Here is a 17,334-nt window from a genome sequence, read left to right as displayed (position 1 = left end):
CTGTATTTCTTGCCACCCCAAACACTTCCCCTATGTTGACGTGTCCTATCAAGGGACAGGTAACTCAGGAAGTTAAGACTAGGGGGCTGGAGAGATAGTAATGGGTAGAGCACTTTCCTTGCACATGGCCAACCTGGGTTTGACCCCCAACACCACACATGGCCCCCTGAGCATCACCAGGAATGACCCCTGAGTACTGCCAGATGTGGCCCCAAAACAAAACAAAACAAAACAAAACAAAAACCCAAACAAGACTAAAATAGAAACCAATAAGAGAACAAAACAGATGCCATGAAACAAAACCCACCATACAATGTTTAGTGAATTTAGGACTAGGTAAACTGAGAGCAACTTCATTGCAATTTATTCTATTCCAAACATAAATATGACAATAATCAAAAGTACTGCAGTTAGCCAGTGTTCTATGATCATTATTTAATGTACATCATTGACATTATCAAATTTAAAAACAACACACCACTCTTACTTATATAAGTAAATAAAAACAAATACTACACACCTAGTTTTTAAGGCTATACATTCCACTTTCTGAAAAACTGGACTACAGTAACTTGGCTCCAAATAAAAGAAACCAAAGGGGATGTCAAAATTTTCTGGAAGTCTGACTTTAATCACATAAACTTTTTCCTGTAAGTTATAGGCAAATTAATTCAGTTCTTCTAGAAAAATAAATCAGCATGCAAGATATAGACAAAAAATATGAATAAAGACAAAAATATATTACTCAAAAATTGTAAAATACTTATAAAATTACAGCATATAAAAGGTTAATTTTTCTATAGGTAAAATTTTATTCACAGGAGATTGTAGGTTGGTCATTTGTTGGAAACTTATTTGAAAAGATAAAAAAAATAAATTAGTTGCTTTATTTCTTTGTTCCAATAGTACTAAGTCACAACATCTTTCTATGTTTTATGAAAAAATAAATAAAACATAAAAGAACTTGACAGCAGGAGCAGAAAAAAGGGGAGACAAATCTCAAGAACATATTACTGAGAACAAACGTCGTAAAACTTGATTTCAATTATGACACATGAGTAGAAAGAGCAAACCAGCCTTCTTCATTTTGTTTTTCAAGCTGCTGAACAAAGATGCAAAGAAAAAAATAATTAGAACATGACACCAAGATTCCCAATTATTCAGACAAAATATAACTAAAGATCTATAGTACTAGAAATGAAGTTGGTAGTGAAAAAATTTATTTCTTTAAGTAACTGACTTCCTAGTCAACAACAAATTCCATATTAATTTAGATTTTTTTTTTTATTTGTTTGGGAGCCACATCCAGCTCTGGCTTGATTCCTGGCTCTGTGCTCAGGGATCACTTTTGGAGGCAATCAGGGGACCTTTGGAGATGCTAGGGACTGGACCAGGGTCACTGCAGGCAAGGCAATTGCACTTGCCCCTACCCATTTGTCTAACTTTTTCGGCCCCCTCTTTTAAAAATAAACGGTATATCTTTTATATATAAGCCTCTGGTTTTGTATTTAATTTTACTTTTAAAGTGACAAAAAGAATCATTTGATCTCAGTAACCAAGTTTCAGAAACCAAGGAGAAGTTATAGTAAATAATTTACTCCCACACTTTTCAAGAATATAAGAAAAAGCAAAGGACAAATCTTTTACTGCTGGGCAACTATAATATCTGAACTTTCAATTAATTTGAGTTATTAATTACCAATGTTTATCAAAACAGGTTTTAATTAAGTCAGTAAGAATAGCAAAAAGTACTTTCCCCATATCATTATTATCTCATGTTTGTGAAGAATATAGTTATGAAAGCTATAAAGCTTTAAAGCTCCCCTCACAATTTTCTATGACCAAACATTCAAAGGAACTACAAATTGCTATTATCAACAGTATGAAATGCCTTTTACAAAGCTTTGGTTATGTTTTAAGATGCTTACTTTCGACACATCCTTATGTAAAATCAGAACACATAAAACAATTACGCTCTGCGCCAAACCTTCCTGGCTAGTGGTCCACACAGAAACAACACATTCGGGTAAAGGAGCAAGATACGTGACTGGCCCCAGGTTCTGGCTATTCCAAGCCCCACATAACCAGAGCAAGGATCCAGTGAACCAAGATATATATCATAGTATATCTTCAACCACTCAAGGAACACTTTCTCTCCCGACACATTATCTTGGGGTGAGAGAGAGTTGGGTAAGAGGCACACCTGGTGGTGCTCAGGGGCTATTTTGGTAGTTTTGGACATCAAACCAGGGTCATGACCATCGCAGCACGTGTAAGGCATCTGGCATACGCATTATCTGCCCAGCCCCGCTGTGTGGACTTAATGAACAAAAGAAGTTTATAACGTATTTGTTTTCTATAGTGAAAGTGAGTTAGTTGTTTTTGTCTTCCAATAATTTCAGAGCATCTTTGGTAAATAGGATAAATAACATGGAATAGGGGCTGAGGGGTTGGGGGGGAGGGGGCAAACAGAATGCAAATCACTAGAGTCAGTCACCTTCACCCTAAACCTTTTTCATAATCACATTTAACATACCTTTGCTCTTGGGTTAAGAGGTGTGAACCGTCCACTTCCTGAAGTAGCATTTAATGGAGAAATAGAATTATTAGAAGCCCCTGAAGACCTATTTAAAGATAAATAAGAGTCAGTAGTCTATCATTACTAATCTTTTAAAAATTATGTAATAGTAACTCTCCATAGCACTAAAGGCTTGGGAAAAAAAATGGATGACTTAGGTCCAAAGGAGGTAAATTATTTGTAACACATTTATACCAGCATTAAGATTTTTAAAAAAACAAAATAACACAACAGTTCTGTTTTGTGCTACACTGGGAGTCACTAAAGACAGTGCTGGCAGCTCCTGGCAGTGCTCAGGAGTCCATATGTAGTGTTGAAAATTAAACCCGGAGCTGTAATTCTATAAATTCTAATGCTGCTGTTGTAAAATCCAAGCTTTTGTGTTCATTTGTTGTTAGTCTATTTTTCTCACTGACACATTCTGTTTCCTCAACAGTGCTTTGCCCTTCTAACTTAGCTTATGTGAACTTCTATTTTACAGATTAATGCCAATCATAAATTTTCTTCTTTAAAAAACGAGACAAAAAAAAAAAAGAAAGAAAATTAAAGCCAGGTGAGTGATATGCAAGGTAACTGGGGTCAGCCACAAACCTTAACCCTTGTATCATATATCTCTGATCTTTAATAGACAATTCCAATACACCTCCCAGCCATACTTACATTTCTATTATTAGCACACACATTGCATACGTGTGGGGGCATTTGTTACAACTTAATACATTACAATACTGAAATGATTAATTAAGAGTATACTCTATATTAGGGTTCATGCTTTGTTTTATAAATTATATAGGCTTTGACAAATATATAGTAATCTGTACCCCTTCCTGGATTATACTGATAGGTTTTTTTTTATATACTGATAGGTTTTTAATGCTAAAGGGGGAATGGATGTGCTGAATGGATAAAAAGGAGGTGAAGGTAGTATGAGGCTAAGAAAAATCCAGAAAGGCAGAGTACTGTGCAGTCTCAACCTGCAGAGTGGAGCCTAGAGAACGGGCACACAATCAGTGTTATTATTGGCCAATCGTGAGGTCTATCAAGGCAAACCACCCAATCAATGCTATGGGCTTCAGTCTCACCTATCTATTATTTCACTAAAGGAAGAAAAATACTAAAGGTCAACTTATCCACCCTGTCATGTATTACCTCCTAGTTTTGTAATCCGTAAAGCTTTACATATTATCCAGTATTTGTTTTTAGTAGTCAATCAATGCTTTTCTACTTAATAAAGATTTGTTCCTCATTCCTCTTTTTACTACCCAATAATCCCTTTACTTATTTTCTCTGCATAAACAAGTCTGTCTTGCCTGTGAGGTATTAAAAACTTCTGTTTTTCATAAACACTTCCCAACAGTGTCGATAGACCTAATGAAATAAGTCAAAGAAATTTATGTTTTCATTCAGATGTGGAACATTAGAGAAATCAAATGGATTTTTGAACTAAATAAAACTACCTTTGGACTATATGACCAATTAATATAACCAGAAGGGAAAGAGGTAAGTGCAGGAGGTAAACTAATCAGTTTAAGGGGAACAAGCAATATGAAAGATAGAATTAGATTTTAAATGGTGAATCTAATATATACACACACATACATACATGGTACTTTGTCTTACACATTATATAGGCTTTGACAAATAAGTATATATGTATGTATGTGTGTATATATGTTGACTTTCATTAATGCATACCTGAAATATGTTATAACCTTAATGTTACATCAGTAACAAAATGAAACACATACCTACCTTACTCTTGATTTATTTAAAGCAACTATTCATAGTGAAACCCTACCTTCGGGTATTTATCCCACTGGAGAGAGAGACATTACTGCATTTTGAGCTCTCTGGAGCATCTGCTCCTGGAACAGATACCTCAATTGTCCTCTTTCCTCCGTCTAAAACATATAAAAATAAATTTTAGTCCCATTTTATTTATTATGATAAAATTTACATTTAATTTCTGTCTTACTGCAAATTTTACATTATAAAATTGAAGGTTCTTCCTATATTTTTATCACCATGGTCCACAGATACACTAGAAGGATTACTTTAGAAATGAATTGTGAAACATTGTCAACTCAGAGGTATGCCAATTTGTAGGGAGAAATTTCAGAAGTGGTATCATGCCAGAGCTGAAGCAAAACATGAAAATTAAGTCCTAAATCTTAGTCCTAAAGAACTTGAGATCTTTGCCAACTGCACCTTAGATCTGAAGTTTTCAAAAGTTCAAAGACCAAAGAAATAAAACTTCTAAGTCATTCTAAATAATAAGTGAAACATTACATTTTCGAAATCAAGTTCTCTGTTACTATTTCTGAAGATCACTGAATTCACATGGAAAAGTCAACTGAAGAGCCCCTGAGATTGATGACAAGTATAATTAGATACGTTTATATTTTCAACATTTAGAACTAAATAAGCAATCAACAAATAATTGCTAAATATCTACTAATGAATGACTTCCTGTTCACTCTAGTTCCTCAGTTTCACAGAGGTTCCCATAAATCATTCAAAAACCAACAGCTTCCAGTCTTTAAGGGGAAATGAAACCCTATTTAATTTTATAATACACTCGTCTGTTACTCTACAACACAAAGGAGGTTTTTTTTTTAATGGCATGTAATTTATTTAATCATTATAGTGATCGCTTCTTGTGAAACCAAGAGTTTGACTTAAGAAAAGAATATAGAATCAGAGAAATAGCTCAAAAGGCTTATACGTGCTTTGCATGCAAGAAGCCTAGTCGGACCCCGGCATGGTCTGGTGCTGGGGCAGGACAAGTCATGAGCACAACCATAACACAAAGCAAACAGAAACAAGAAATATGGTAGATTCGTAACCACTGGAATGAAAAGATCATGTTCTCAAATCATTAGAATGTCAGACAAATCACTTCGATTCGCACTTATCAGCTGTCTGCTCTCAGGGTTTGCTGAGAACTAAAGAAGAGAGTAAGAAAGAAAGTTATTTCTAATTTAAGTAACTACTGAATTCAAGATGACTCATTTAGTCACAAAACTACCCTGAACAGTGATCTGGTTTATTTTTCTCTATTGGGCTTAGAGTTTACTAACAAGTTCTTGTATGCTTCACTTATTTGTTTACTGTCTGCTCTGTCAGACAGTAAATTTGAGAACTGGAGCAGTCACAGCAGACAAGCAGAATGAGTTTTACTGAACACTGCATCTCTAGAGCCAGGAGAGGGCAGGTCAGAGCAGGCGGCTTTATTTACTGCGGTGATTTAATTTATTTGAACAGCAGACAAAAATGAATTTTTTTTTTTTTTAGTGAAGAAAGTAGACAAAAACATCATTTGGAGAGGTCTAGAATAAACAAACAAACAAAAAAAAAAAAAAGAGAGAAGAGACCACAGGAAAATCCATTACTGTCATTGCCCAGTAATTTCTGAAAGGTCATTTCCTGAGTCTGTAATTGGAGCAGAGAAATAGCACAGTGGGTAAAGTACTTGCCTTGAATGCGCTGGACCCAAGTTCCACCCCCTGGAACATATATGGCCCCCTGAGCCCCCTGCCAGAAGTGATCCCTGAACACAGGTGAGTGTGGTCCAACATGTTTTTTAACTAAAAGAAAAAAAGGTTTTTTAACTTCAAAAAGAAAAATCTTTTTTATCAGACAGCTCAAATATAATCTACTTCAAGCATTCACAGGACACACAAATCCCTCTAAGCACCCCTGCACCAGCACCTCAGGGACACACCACATGCTGCCAGTTAGAGTACGGGATCTTCTGCTGGGATCAAAGTCTTCTCTGCAAACTCTCATGTAATTCTGTACACCCAGGAACTGAACCAATTTCTGGCTAAAAGAACAACTTGAGATCTACTGTTTCACAAACATCTTTTTTAATGTGAATATTATAACAGCTGATTTTTCACTTATCACAGTTATGTAGAATTCCCTTGTCTTTTCACATTCCTACATGTAATCAAATAGAAAGTTTTTGATTTATAAATAAAAATGTTTCCATGACCAGAGCCAGAGAGACAGTAGAGTGAGTAAGACACTGTCCTTGCCTTTGGCCGACCTGGGTTAGTCCTCTACATCCTAAGTACAGTTGGGTGTGGCCCAGAGCAAGAATTCAAAATAGCTAATGATCTTAACGAAATAATTAGTAGCTAACAAAGTTCAAGTCGTCATTCTGATACTTATATGAGTAGCACCATAATTACAAGCCAATCATACTCTGATATATATTCTATTTATCATGTAGGACAACTGACAAAAATCAGACATTTTATAGATGAGCTGCAGGCATAATGGGATCACTTTTAATCAGAGAAACAGAGTTTATCAGAACTCTTCCAGTCCCATTTATGTCACTTACTGTACAACCCAGGTCTATTTCATTCTATGTAAAATTTTAGGCTCTAAAATGCTCTCTGAAATTTCTTTCTTTTTTTTTTTTTGCTTTTTGGGTCACATTCGGCAATGCACAGGGGTTACTCCTGGCTTTGCACTCAGGAATCACTCCTGGCAGTGCTCAGGGGACCATATGGGATGCTGAGAGTCGAACCCGGGTCGTCCACGTGCAAGGCAAACGCCCTACCCTCTGTACTATCGCTCCAGCCCCTCTCTGAAATTTCTTCTAGCTTAACATATACTTGCAAAAATCAAGAAAGTGAAGATGCACATGTATTTAACTCTGAAATCATGAATTTGTAACCAACCAGTCCATGAGCTGAGAGGTGACAGAACAGGTGATAAAGGCGAAGAGGAAGCATCCAAACTTAAAAGTTTCTGCTGTTCTATTAATTGCAAAAGTTTCCCACGAGCCTCTATACTCTGTCTATTCAATTCTGCAATCCGTTCCTCCATGCTGCTTGGTGTCAGAGGTTGTGCCGGTGGGAATGTCTTTAAAAAAAGAAAAAGGGGGGAGAGAACACAACATTTTAAAAAGCTGAATGTTGGCAACAGGAATTAAGAGGCAATAAAATAAGTATATAAACTCCATAACAAACCAATAATCCAAACGACTTGATGTTTTACAAATATGCTCTTCTACTAAGCATCAACAACTTAGTACCCATAACTGCTGCTGAATTCAAACGTGAAAAATGGCAAATTATAGACTTTTTAATTCATTTCACTAAAAATAATTAGAGGTAAAGTAAAAGGATATTAATCCTTCTAATGTTGTTGCCTTGTTACTTTTTTGGCATATCAAATACTCCACGGGTAGCTTGCCAGGCTCTGCCCTGCGCTCAGGATACTCTGGGCTCTCCAAGAGGCACTGAGGAATCAGTAACAAGTCTCACAATGGAGATGAAACTACGGTGCTACAGTGTAATATTGTTGCCACAAAAGTTCTCTAACCCCCTTCTCCAAAGAAAGTGTCTGTGGGACAAAGCTTCCCTACATCTTAGTGTCTGTTTAGTTGAGTAGACAGAATCATAGGAGTAACAACAATAGTTCCAGGGTGGAGAGATAGCACAGTGTTTAAGGCACTTGCCATGTATGCACCTGACCCAGATTAAATCCCTAGTACCCCTATGGTGCCCTGGTCCTGCCAACAGTGATCTCTGAGTGCGGAGTCAGAAGCAGGCCCTGAACATAACCAAGTGTGGCCCCAGAACAACAACAACAAAATAGCTGTCCCAGTAACTGACTTCTATGTAGCACACCCACATCTGGGGTTTGAGATTATACAGCAGAGGACTTCTCTGCAGTGAAACACAGTCTGTAATCAGAGCCACACACATCAGGAGACCATGGGCAAAGATTCCTATGAACCAAACCATTCCTTGGGACTGGTGTCTGCCTCCAGAGGCTACATGTGGCCTAAGATCATTGATTCAAGAAATATGAGAAGCAGGATGTAAAGTAGCTATCTAAGCAATATTATGTAAGTTTGATTTGAAAATTCCTAGAGGAATGTATGAGTCATTTAAAATTAATTCACTTAGCTAAATATATCTCTTTGGGGAAAAGTAATCCCCAAATGAACTAGAGAAGGAGAAGAAAAAGGAGGAGGAGGAGGAGGAGGAGGAAGAAACGAAGGAGAACAACACAAAAGGGTAGTGTGACCATAATATGAGTTTCTTCTCAAACTCAATCTATATACTAGTTAGAAAAGGAGGCAAGCTCAACTTGTTTAACTTTGCGGTCTTTTTAAAACCAAGCTGATTTTTCAGATAGTTTTTCAAACTCTACACAGAAATGTCTTCAATGACTATTTGTACTGCTGCCAACTCCCAATTTTTCAGCCTGTTCCTACAATTTCTGTGACTGATCCCACACCATCATAATTTTCCACAAGTCAGTACTGTCAAAGGTGGCCCTTATCACCGAACCCTCGGAACCTTCCTTCTGGAGACCATAAGCCACCACTGATGAGATGATCATCTCTGGAACTTCTAAGATATGATGCTGCTCAGATCCTTCCCATATTCAGGCACCATCCTGGGCCCTGTCATCCTTGAAAGGAGTCACCTTGGCTCTTGAAGGGATAAAAGGAAGTTCTCCTGTTACCAGGAACAATAAGGATTGGCCCACAGGTGCTTTAAACACTCTCCAGTAGAAATTTAGAATTCCCTTTCTCCACATAAACAACGAAGTAAAGATTCAGAGGGAACCTGAGTGATAGTACAGTAAGGAGGGCATTTGCCTTGCAAGCCGGCCCACCCGGGTTTGATCCCCAGCATCCCATAAGGTCCCTTGAGCACCGCCAGGTGTAATTCCTGAGTGCAGAGCCAAGAGTAACCCTTGAGCATCACCAGGTGACCCAAAAAGCAAAAAAAGAAAAACAAAACAAAAATTGCAATTACCAGCTCAGCCCACTGTTCATTTATCTTGCAAAATCCCTGCTTTGTTAACATGGAGACTTTTCAAGGAAGTCAATTATACTAAAAGTATAATTCTAGACAGACACACAAACAAATCTCGGAACCCAGTGGCTTTTGGCAGAAATCGCTCCAGACTTAATTATTAAAATTTCAGAATTCCAAGATCATGGCCATGCGACATCATATGCTATTCATAATCAGCAACAGAAAACAAATTGTCTAATGTTGCCTTTTCGGCAGGTCTGAGTGTAGGGAGAAAATTCAAAATAATAATGGTGGGACTGGTATCGAAATACTGAATGTAATCCAAGTACAGAGAGAGTAATGTGGAAATTATCTGCCACACAGGTAGTGAGAGGGGTGGGCCGGGGGGGGGGGATACTGGGGTTTTTGGTGGTGGAAAATGTGCACTGGTGAAGGGATGGGTATTTGATCATTGTATGACCAACACTTAAACCCAAAAGTTTTGTAAGTTCTCACGGTGATTCAATAAATAAGTTTATTTATAAAATAAATAAATAAATAAAAGTAAAATTCCAGAGGTGGCATCGCTTGGAAACTAATTATTAGAAATACACAAGTCCAACCTGAGACCTTCTCAATCAGATCATGCATTTTAGCAAGATTTCCAAGTAATTCACTTTTACATTAAAGCAAGAATTTAATAATCTTGTAGGAAATACTTTCTCTAGGAAAATGAATTCTGTGTCTTTAACACTTAACTACAAGAACTGGGGGTAGTGTGTCTGCCTTTTACACAGCCAACCCAGGTTCAATCTCTGGTACCACATATGGTCCCCAGAGCCCAGCCAGGAGTGATCCCTGAACACAGAACCAAAAGTAAGCCCTGAGCACAACTTCGTGTGTCCACCCTCCAAAGTAAAGTTATCTACTTATGACTTGCATGACAATTACATGGTATTTTGGTAAGAATCAAAATACTTACAATAAAATGTAGTTGTGTTTATGAACTTTGAAGTCAAATTAAATTTTTATGTAAATACATCTTGCATTTAAAACTTAAATTCTTGGTTTAATTTTAGCTTTCCTATATATCCTACACCTATGTCTTATTTTTATCATCCATTACTTCATGTTATATGTTATCCTCTTTAATTATTTTGTGATATAAACTGGTAAATTACTTCTACTATCTTACAATGTGGCAACTTGGCCAAGGCCAAGTACGAGTAAAGCATCTGCTGTCGCCTTAAAACTATGCAAGCTGCTACAGAGCAGTAGTCATTCAAACAGCCTGGTATTGGAATAAAGACAGATCTTTGGATCAGTGAGATGGACCTGAATATCCTAAAACAAACCCTCAGAGATATGATAGGCTAATCTTTGATAAAGGGGCAAAAAATATGAAGTGGAACCAAGAAATCCTCTTCAACAAGCTGGGAAAACTGGTCATGCACAAAAATCAAATCAAAATGGATTCAAAATTAATTCCCACTCTTGATATTAGACTTGAATCATAAGGCATGTAGAGGAAAACATAGGCAGAACTTTCCATGACATTGAAGCTAAAGGCATCTTCAAGAATGAAACACCACTGACCAATCCAGTGGAAGCAAAAATAAACAAATGGGACTGCATTAAACTAAGAAGCTTCTGCACTTCAAAGGAAACGATGACTAGAATACAAAGACAGCCCAAGGGATGGGAAAAATTAGGGGTTAATATTAAACCATATAAGGCACTGATAGAACTTTACAAGAAAAAAAAAACCAACCTCATCAAAAAATGCTGAGAAGAGATGAACAGAAACTTCCTCAAAGAAGAAATACAAATGGCCAAAAGGCACATGGAAAAGTGCTCTCCATGATTAATTATCATGGAGATGCAAATCAAAACAACAATAAATGCCACCCCATGCCACAGAGACTGGCACATATCAAAAAGAACAACCAGTGCTGGTGTGGATGTGGAGAGACTGGGACTTTCTTTCTCTGCTGGTGGGAATCCCAATTGGTCCAGTCTTTCTGGAAAACAATATAGACATTCCTCAAAAAACTCGAGTCTTGATTAATACTCACCGAAGTCATGTCATTTGTATGACCTGCCTCCTGCTTTTTCAACTCCTGAAGTCCATCCCCCTGCTCTCCCCCTGGTAAAGTATCATTCAGATGTGCCTTGATAGCTGAATTCTGCAGTGTCAACTCGGCAATTCGCGTCATGATGTCCTTTCTTTGTGTTAGTACCTCATTTGTTTTAAGTTGTTGCCCATCTTCCAAAATTGGAGGCTCTTCTGAGAATTCAGAGTTCCTCAGTTGCTGAGTGTTTGAATGGGAATTAGAGAGGTGCTGTGAGAGATTCATGAAAGGAGCCTGGGTTTTGTTCTCCAAATCTTCTCCCATGTGCGAGAACCTCCATCTCTGAGTGAAGAGATGATTCTCTTCATTTGCATTTGCATTCTGGAAGTCTGCAGTAGTAGGTAAGGTTTTGCTTTTCCAATTTTGTTCCTTCTCAATTCTTTCTACTGTTGGAGGAACACGTGGAGCAGGACGAGTTTGGACAGTCCTCCTCAATACTACAGACAAAATTAAAGAAAGCATGATAAACATGCATCATTCAGGTACTGATTGGTACTGTAATAATTTCATTAGCCTACCTTAGTAGTATAGAGTACAGCTGTGGGATGCGGGGGAGGGGAGAAAGAAACATAAAGATACTCAAGGTCATATTTACCATAGGTATAATACACATGATAAAAACCATCCTAAAAAAAATTCTCCTTCAGCTTCAAGGCTATGTGTGATAATCAGTGTATTTTTAAAATTCTCTTTTATCAGTTAACTGAACACCCAACATTACATGCTGGGAATGGCTGAAAAACAACACGTAACTTTAGACAGTCTGCTTACCATCCTGCACAGGAGAAAATTCAGAGTTACTCTTCTGCCTGGGTGGTGTCAACAGTACTGCTGGCTCAAATACATGTGCTGGAAAACTGTTGGCCAGATTCACACTCTCTGGGAGGTTTGGCACCTGGGAGAGTTTAACAGGCAAGTCGTCCTGGGGGAATTCACCCGCTTCCCCCCTTCTGAACATCAGTGGCGCAGAGACATCAGTATTTACAACCGGACCCTCTGAAGAAGATAGATTGGAGATGATTAGTACTGGAAGGAACTTGAGGTCTTTAGAGTGGGGTTATTTTCCACAGGGCAAAGGCAAGTGGCCTGTGGAGCCGCCGCCTTCTGGGGAGTCTCCTCCCCTAACACTGAGGGGCGAGGAACCTATGGGGCCAGCTTTGGCATGGGGGGGGAAGTGGCTGATTTCAAGGAAAGCCTCCGAAGATCTGTCCCAGCCATTGAGTTTCTCATGCAGGTTCCCTTTAGTCAGCCAATTCTTAGAACTCCTCTTAAGAAAACACTTTGTGGGAGACAGTGGTCAGAGACATGGTACAGCAGGCAAGGCTGTACTTACCAAATCCGCTATACTAAAGGCCGCCGTGCACACTGCCAACCTGGGTTCAATCCCCAGCACCCAGTATGGTCCCTCAAGCCCTACTGGAAGAAATCCCAGAGCACAGTGCCTGGAATAAGACTTGTACTTAGTGAGGTGTGGCCCCAGAATAAGAACAAACAAACAAACAAAAAAATTGCTCGAAAAATAAAACACTTTCGCAAGATATCATCAAAGTATTACCTATAAGTGAAACATGAAGAAGTAAAAACTGGGGCCAGCAAAATAATATGTAGGTAATGCACCTGCTGTGTGTATGGTCAATCTGGGCTAGATCCCAGCACTTGTAGGGATACCTGAGCACTGCCAGGAGAGATTCCTGAGCACAGAGCTAAGAGTGACCCCTCTTAATCGCCAAGTATGGCCCCTAACCCTAAAAAAGAAAACTATGAAAAATGTCCTATTCAACCCTTAGCATAAGATGACACAAGAGGTGAAGAAAGGCTTTCAAAACATTACCACAAATGAATAAATGACTTACCTCTAAAACTATATTTCTTTCTTTGCAAGACTATCTCTTCTACAGAACATGACGCGTTGTGATTAAAAGTTCTCTGCCCAAGAGGAAAGGGACATGAAAAAAGCAATCCCATTCACAATCGTGCCCCAGAAAATCAGGTACCTCGGAATCAGCTTAACCAAGGAAGTAAAAGACCTTTACAAAGAAAACTACATAACGCTACTCCATGAAATCAAAGAGGACATGAGGAAATGGAAACATATACCCTGCTCGTGGATAGGGAGAATCAATGTTGTCAAAATGGCAATACTCCCTAAAGCATTATACAGATTCAATGCGATCCCTATAAATATACCCATGACATTCTTCAAAGAAATGGATCAAGCAATCCTAAAATTCATATGGAATAACAAACGTCCAAGGATAGCTAAAACAATTCTTGGGAAAAAGATGATGGGAGGCATCACCATCCCCAACCTCAAACTTTACTACAAAGCAGTAACAATTAAAACAGCATGGTACTGGAACAAAGGCAGAGCCGTAGACCAATGGAACAGGGTGGAATATCCCTACACACAACCCCAAATGTATGACCATCTAATCTTTGATAAGGGAGCAAGAGATGTGAAGTGGAGCAAGGAAAGCCTCTTTAACAAATGGTGCTGGCACAACTGGACAACCACATGCAAAAAAATGGGTTTAGACCTTGACCTGACACCATGCACAAAAGTCAGATCAAAATGGATTAAAGACCTCAACATTAGACCACAAACCATAAGGTACATTGAAGACAAGGTCGGCGAAACCCTCCACGATATTGAAGATAAAGGTATCTTCAAAGGTGACACGGAACTAAGCAATCTAGTAAAAACAGAGATCAACAAATGGGACTACATTAAACTAAAAAGCTTCTGCACCGCAAGAGATACAGTGACCAGAATACAAAGACTATCCACAGAATGGGAAAGGATATTTACACAATACCCATCAGATAAGGGGTTGATATCAATGGTATATAAAGCACTGGTTGAGCTCTACAAGAAGAAAACATCCAACCCCATCAAAAAATGAGGCAAAGAAATGAACAGAAACTTTACCAAGGAAGAAATACGAATGGCCAAAAGGCACATGAAAAAGTGCTCTACATCACTAATCATCAGAGAGATGCAGATCAAAACAACCATGAGATACCACCTCACACCACAGAGACTAGCACACATCCAAAAGAACAAAAGCAACCGCTGTTGGAGAGGATGTGGGGAGAAAGGGACCCTTCTTCACTGCTGGTGGGAATGCCGACTGGTTCAGCCCTTCTGGAAAACAATTTGGACGACTCTCAAAAAATTAGATATTGAATTCCCATTTGACCCAGCAATACCACTGCTGGGAATATATCCCAGAGAGGCAAAAAAGTACAATCGAAACAACATCTGCACATGTATGTTCATCGCAGCACTGTTTACAATAGCCAGAATCTGGAAAAAACCTGAATGCCCCAGAACGGATGACTGGTTGAGGAAACTTTGGTACATCTATACAATGGAATACTATGCAGCTGTTAGAAAAAAGGAGGTCAAGAATTTTGTAGTTAAGTGGATGGGCATGAAAAGTTTCATGCTGAGTGAAATGAGTCAGAAAGAGAGAGACAGACATAGAAAGATTGCACTCATCTATGGTATATAGAATAACAGAGTGGGAGACTAACACCCAAGAACTGTAGAAATAAGTACCAGGAGGTTGACTCCATGGCTTCGAGGCTGGCCTCACGTTCCGGGGAAAGGTCAACTCAGAGAAGCGATCACCAACTACATTGTAGTCGAAGGCCATGTGGGGGAAGGGAGTTGCGGGCTGAATGAGGGCTAGAGACTGAGCACAGCGGCCACTCAACACCTTTATTGCAAACCACAACAGCTAATTAGAGAGAGAAAACAGAAGGGAATGCCTTGCCACAGTGGCAGGGTGGGGTGGGGGGGAGATGGGATTGGGGAGGGTGGGAGGGACACTGGGTTTACGGGTGGTGGAGAATGGGCACTGGTGAAGGGATGGGTTCCCGAACTTTGTATGAGGGAAGTATAAGCACAAAAGTGTATAAATCTGTAACTGTACCCTCACGGTGATTCTCTAATTAAAAATAAATAAATTTAAAAAAAAAAAGAATGAACAATCCAGAAAAAAGGAAGAGATTGGCCAAGCAGGCTTGATGTTTGATGTGTAAATTCTCCTCCATGAATTAAACAGGAATAAATTTTCTCAATATGAAAAAAAAAATAAAAAAAAAAAATAAAAGTTCTCTGCCCACTATACTATCTCTCCAGCCATTTGTGACTTTGTGAAGTGATTATCCTCTCTTTGCTTTATTATTCTCATCTAAAACCTGTGATAACAATAATACCTACCTCATAAGACTATTATGACGATTCAATGGGGTAACACATGTAAAAGACTGCAAGCGTATCTGGCAAGAGTAAGTAGCAAATCAACATAACTGAAAATAGTAGTAGCAATTGTCGTCATGATGATGTTGTGTATGTGTAACGGCTAATAACTCCATGGAAGTTTAGGGTTTTGCTTACTCTGCAAGCACATTCAGGAAAACAAGACCCACTCACTTGGATTGTCTCTGAGTCTTCTGGTCGCTGCTAACCTTTCTGATGCCTGTTTTTCTTTATTGTTATTTATCACAGGACAGCTATTAATGGCATTTGTAAGCGAAGTCAGTTGCTCATCTGTTGAGACTATGTGCTGCTGGAGTTTTGCCTAAAAAAGAATAAAACAACATCAGTGGCAATATCAGACATAAAAGAATTACCTAGAACAGGGCTTCAACTTTTACTTCCTGTGATGCCTTTTTTGCCCAAGCAATTTTTATGCAAACCTAGTATAAAGGTTTATAAAGCAGGCATACACATTAACATCTACTGATATTCAATTATGTGGCTCTATATGGATTACCTCTTGTGCCACCACTTAAGAAGCTAGGTCATAGATCAAACATATCATTCTTTTAAATACTCAAGGAGCATAAAATTCTCTCATTTAAATACCAAATGCACTGACAAGAATATATTTTATAAATATTTTAAGTCTCACATTAGAAGAATGATTGAGTTGGTCATAGAACATTAACATACACTGTTATAACAATAAAAATAAAGCTTTTCTAGGAGTTTTGATTATTAAAACCTATTTATATAGATAACAACTATCAAGCCACTTTAAGAGACAAATACATAAGGTAGGAAAAAAGTCAACAGAATATTACATATGCATTTAAACTGGTAAATATACCTGGATACTCATACAGAGGCTTAATGGCTCCAGGGTGAGATACAACAATCTTCACACACTTTGTTCTAAGGAAATCTTTTTGATACTTTTTAGAAAATTATTCATAACACGCAATATAAAATAAATTATTTAGGGCCTGCTATTAGGCAGTCTTGGGTGGTTGTTGGGAAAACTGGAAGTAATGGTGGTGGGAAGGTACTGTAATGATGGTGAGACTGGTGTAAGAATAATGAATGTAATAAATCATCATGAACAACTTTGTAAAAATAAAATTAAATTTAAAAAAAGAAAAGAAAAATACGCTTTGCATCACTTATCAGGGAAATGCAAATCAAAGCAATGTGATATCCTCTCATACTAGTGAAACCAGCATACATTAAAAAAAACAAAATCAAACAAAAAGGACATATAGTTTTATGTATGAAACCATACCAATAACAATTTTGTAAATCATGGTACTTACAAGAAAATTTTAAAATATTAACAGAGATATGAAACTTCTATAAATAGCTACAAATGGCATATGACCATCTGAGGATCTCAAAGTGTGGAGTGTATCCTTTGCAATTTTGAGATATACGTAGCTATCACTGGAGCCAGAGAAATAGCATAATGGGTAAGGAATTTCCCTGTCATGTGCCTAGTCCAGGTTAACATGGTTCCATGAGCCTTGCTAGGCATGATCTCTAAGCGCAAAGCCCTGGACCCCACTGGGCATTGCCCCCAAACCA

General features: G+C 38.2%; 1 protein-coding gene across 6 annotated transcripts in view; it reads right to left on the bottom strand.

Annotated features, from left to right (window-relative positions):
* Nucleotides 1–347: 347 nt before the first annotated feature.
* Nucleotides 348–17,334, bottom strand: part of SPICE1 (spindle and centriole associated protein 1) — a 42,745-nt gene continuing 25,758 nt past the window's right edge. For 5 of the 6 annotated variants that reach the window (XM_055129228.1, XM_055129230.1, XM_055129227.1 and 2 more), the window contains 7 exons: nucleotides 15,925–16,072; nucleotides 12,255–12,479; nucleotides 11,427–11,920; nucleotides 7,273–7,456; nucleotides 4,377–4,479; nucleotides 2,537–2,624; nucleotides 348–1,102 (listed from right to left, as the gene is read on the bottom strand). In XM_055129228.1, the coding sequence (XP_054985203.1) occupies nucleotides 1,046–1,102; nucleotides 2,537–2,624; nucleotides 4,377–4,479; nucleotides 7,273–7,456; nucleotides 11,427–11,920; nucleotides 12,255–12,479; nucleotides 15,925–16,072 (1,299 nt within the window). In that variant the 3' untranslated portion in view covers nucleotides 348–1,045. The remainder of the gene's footprint in view (nucleotides 1,103–2,536; nucleotides 2,625–4,376; nucleotides 4,480–7,272; nucleotides 7,457–11,426; nucleotides 11,921–12,254; nucleotides 12,480–15,924; nucleotides 16,073–17,334) is intronic. The other variant, XM_004606789.2, reaches the window with a different exon arrangement.

Source organism: Sorex araneus, chromosome 2 (assembly GCF_027595985.1).
Source record: "Sorex araneus isolate mSorAra2 chromosome 2, mSorAra2.pri, whole genome shotgun sequence".
NCBI classification, from domain to species: domain Eukaryota; kingdom Metazoa; phylum Chordata; class Mammalia; order Eulipotyphla; family Soricidae; genus Sorex; species Sorex araneus.
The sequence above is the reverse complement of the archived record's forward strand: the minus strand, read 5'-3'. Positions and strand labels throughout refer to the sequence as shown.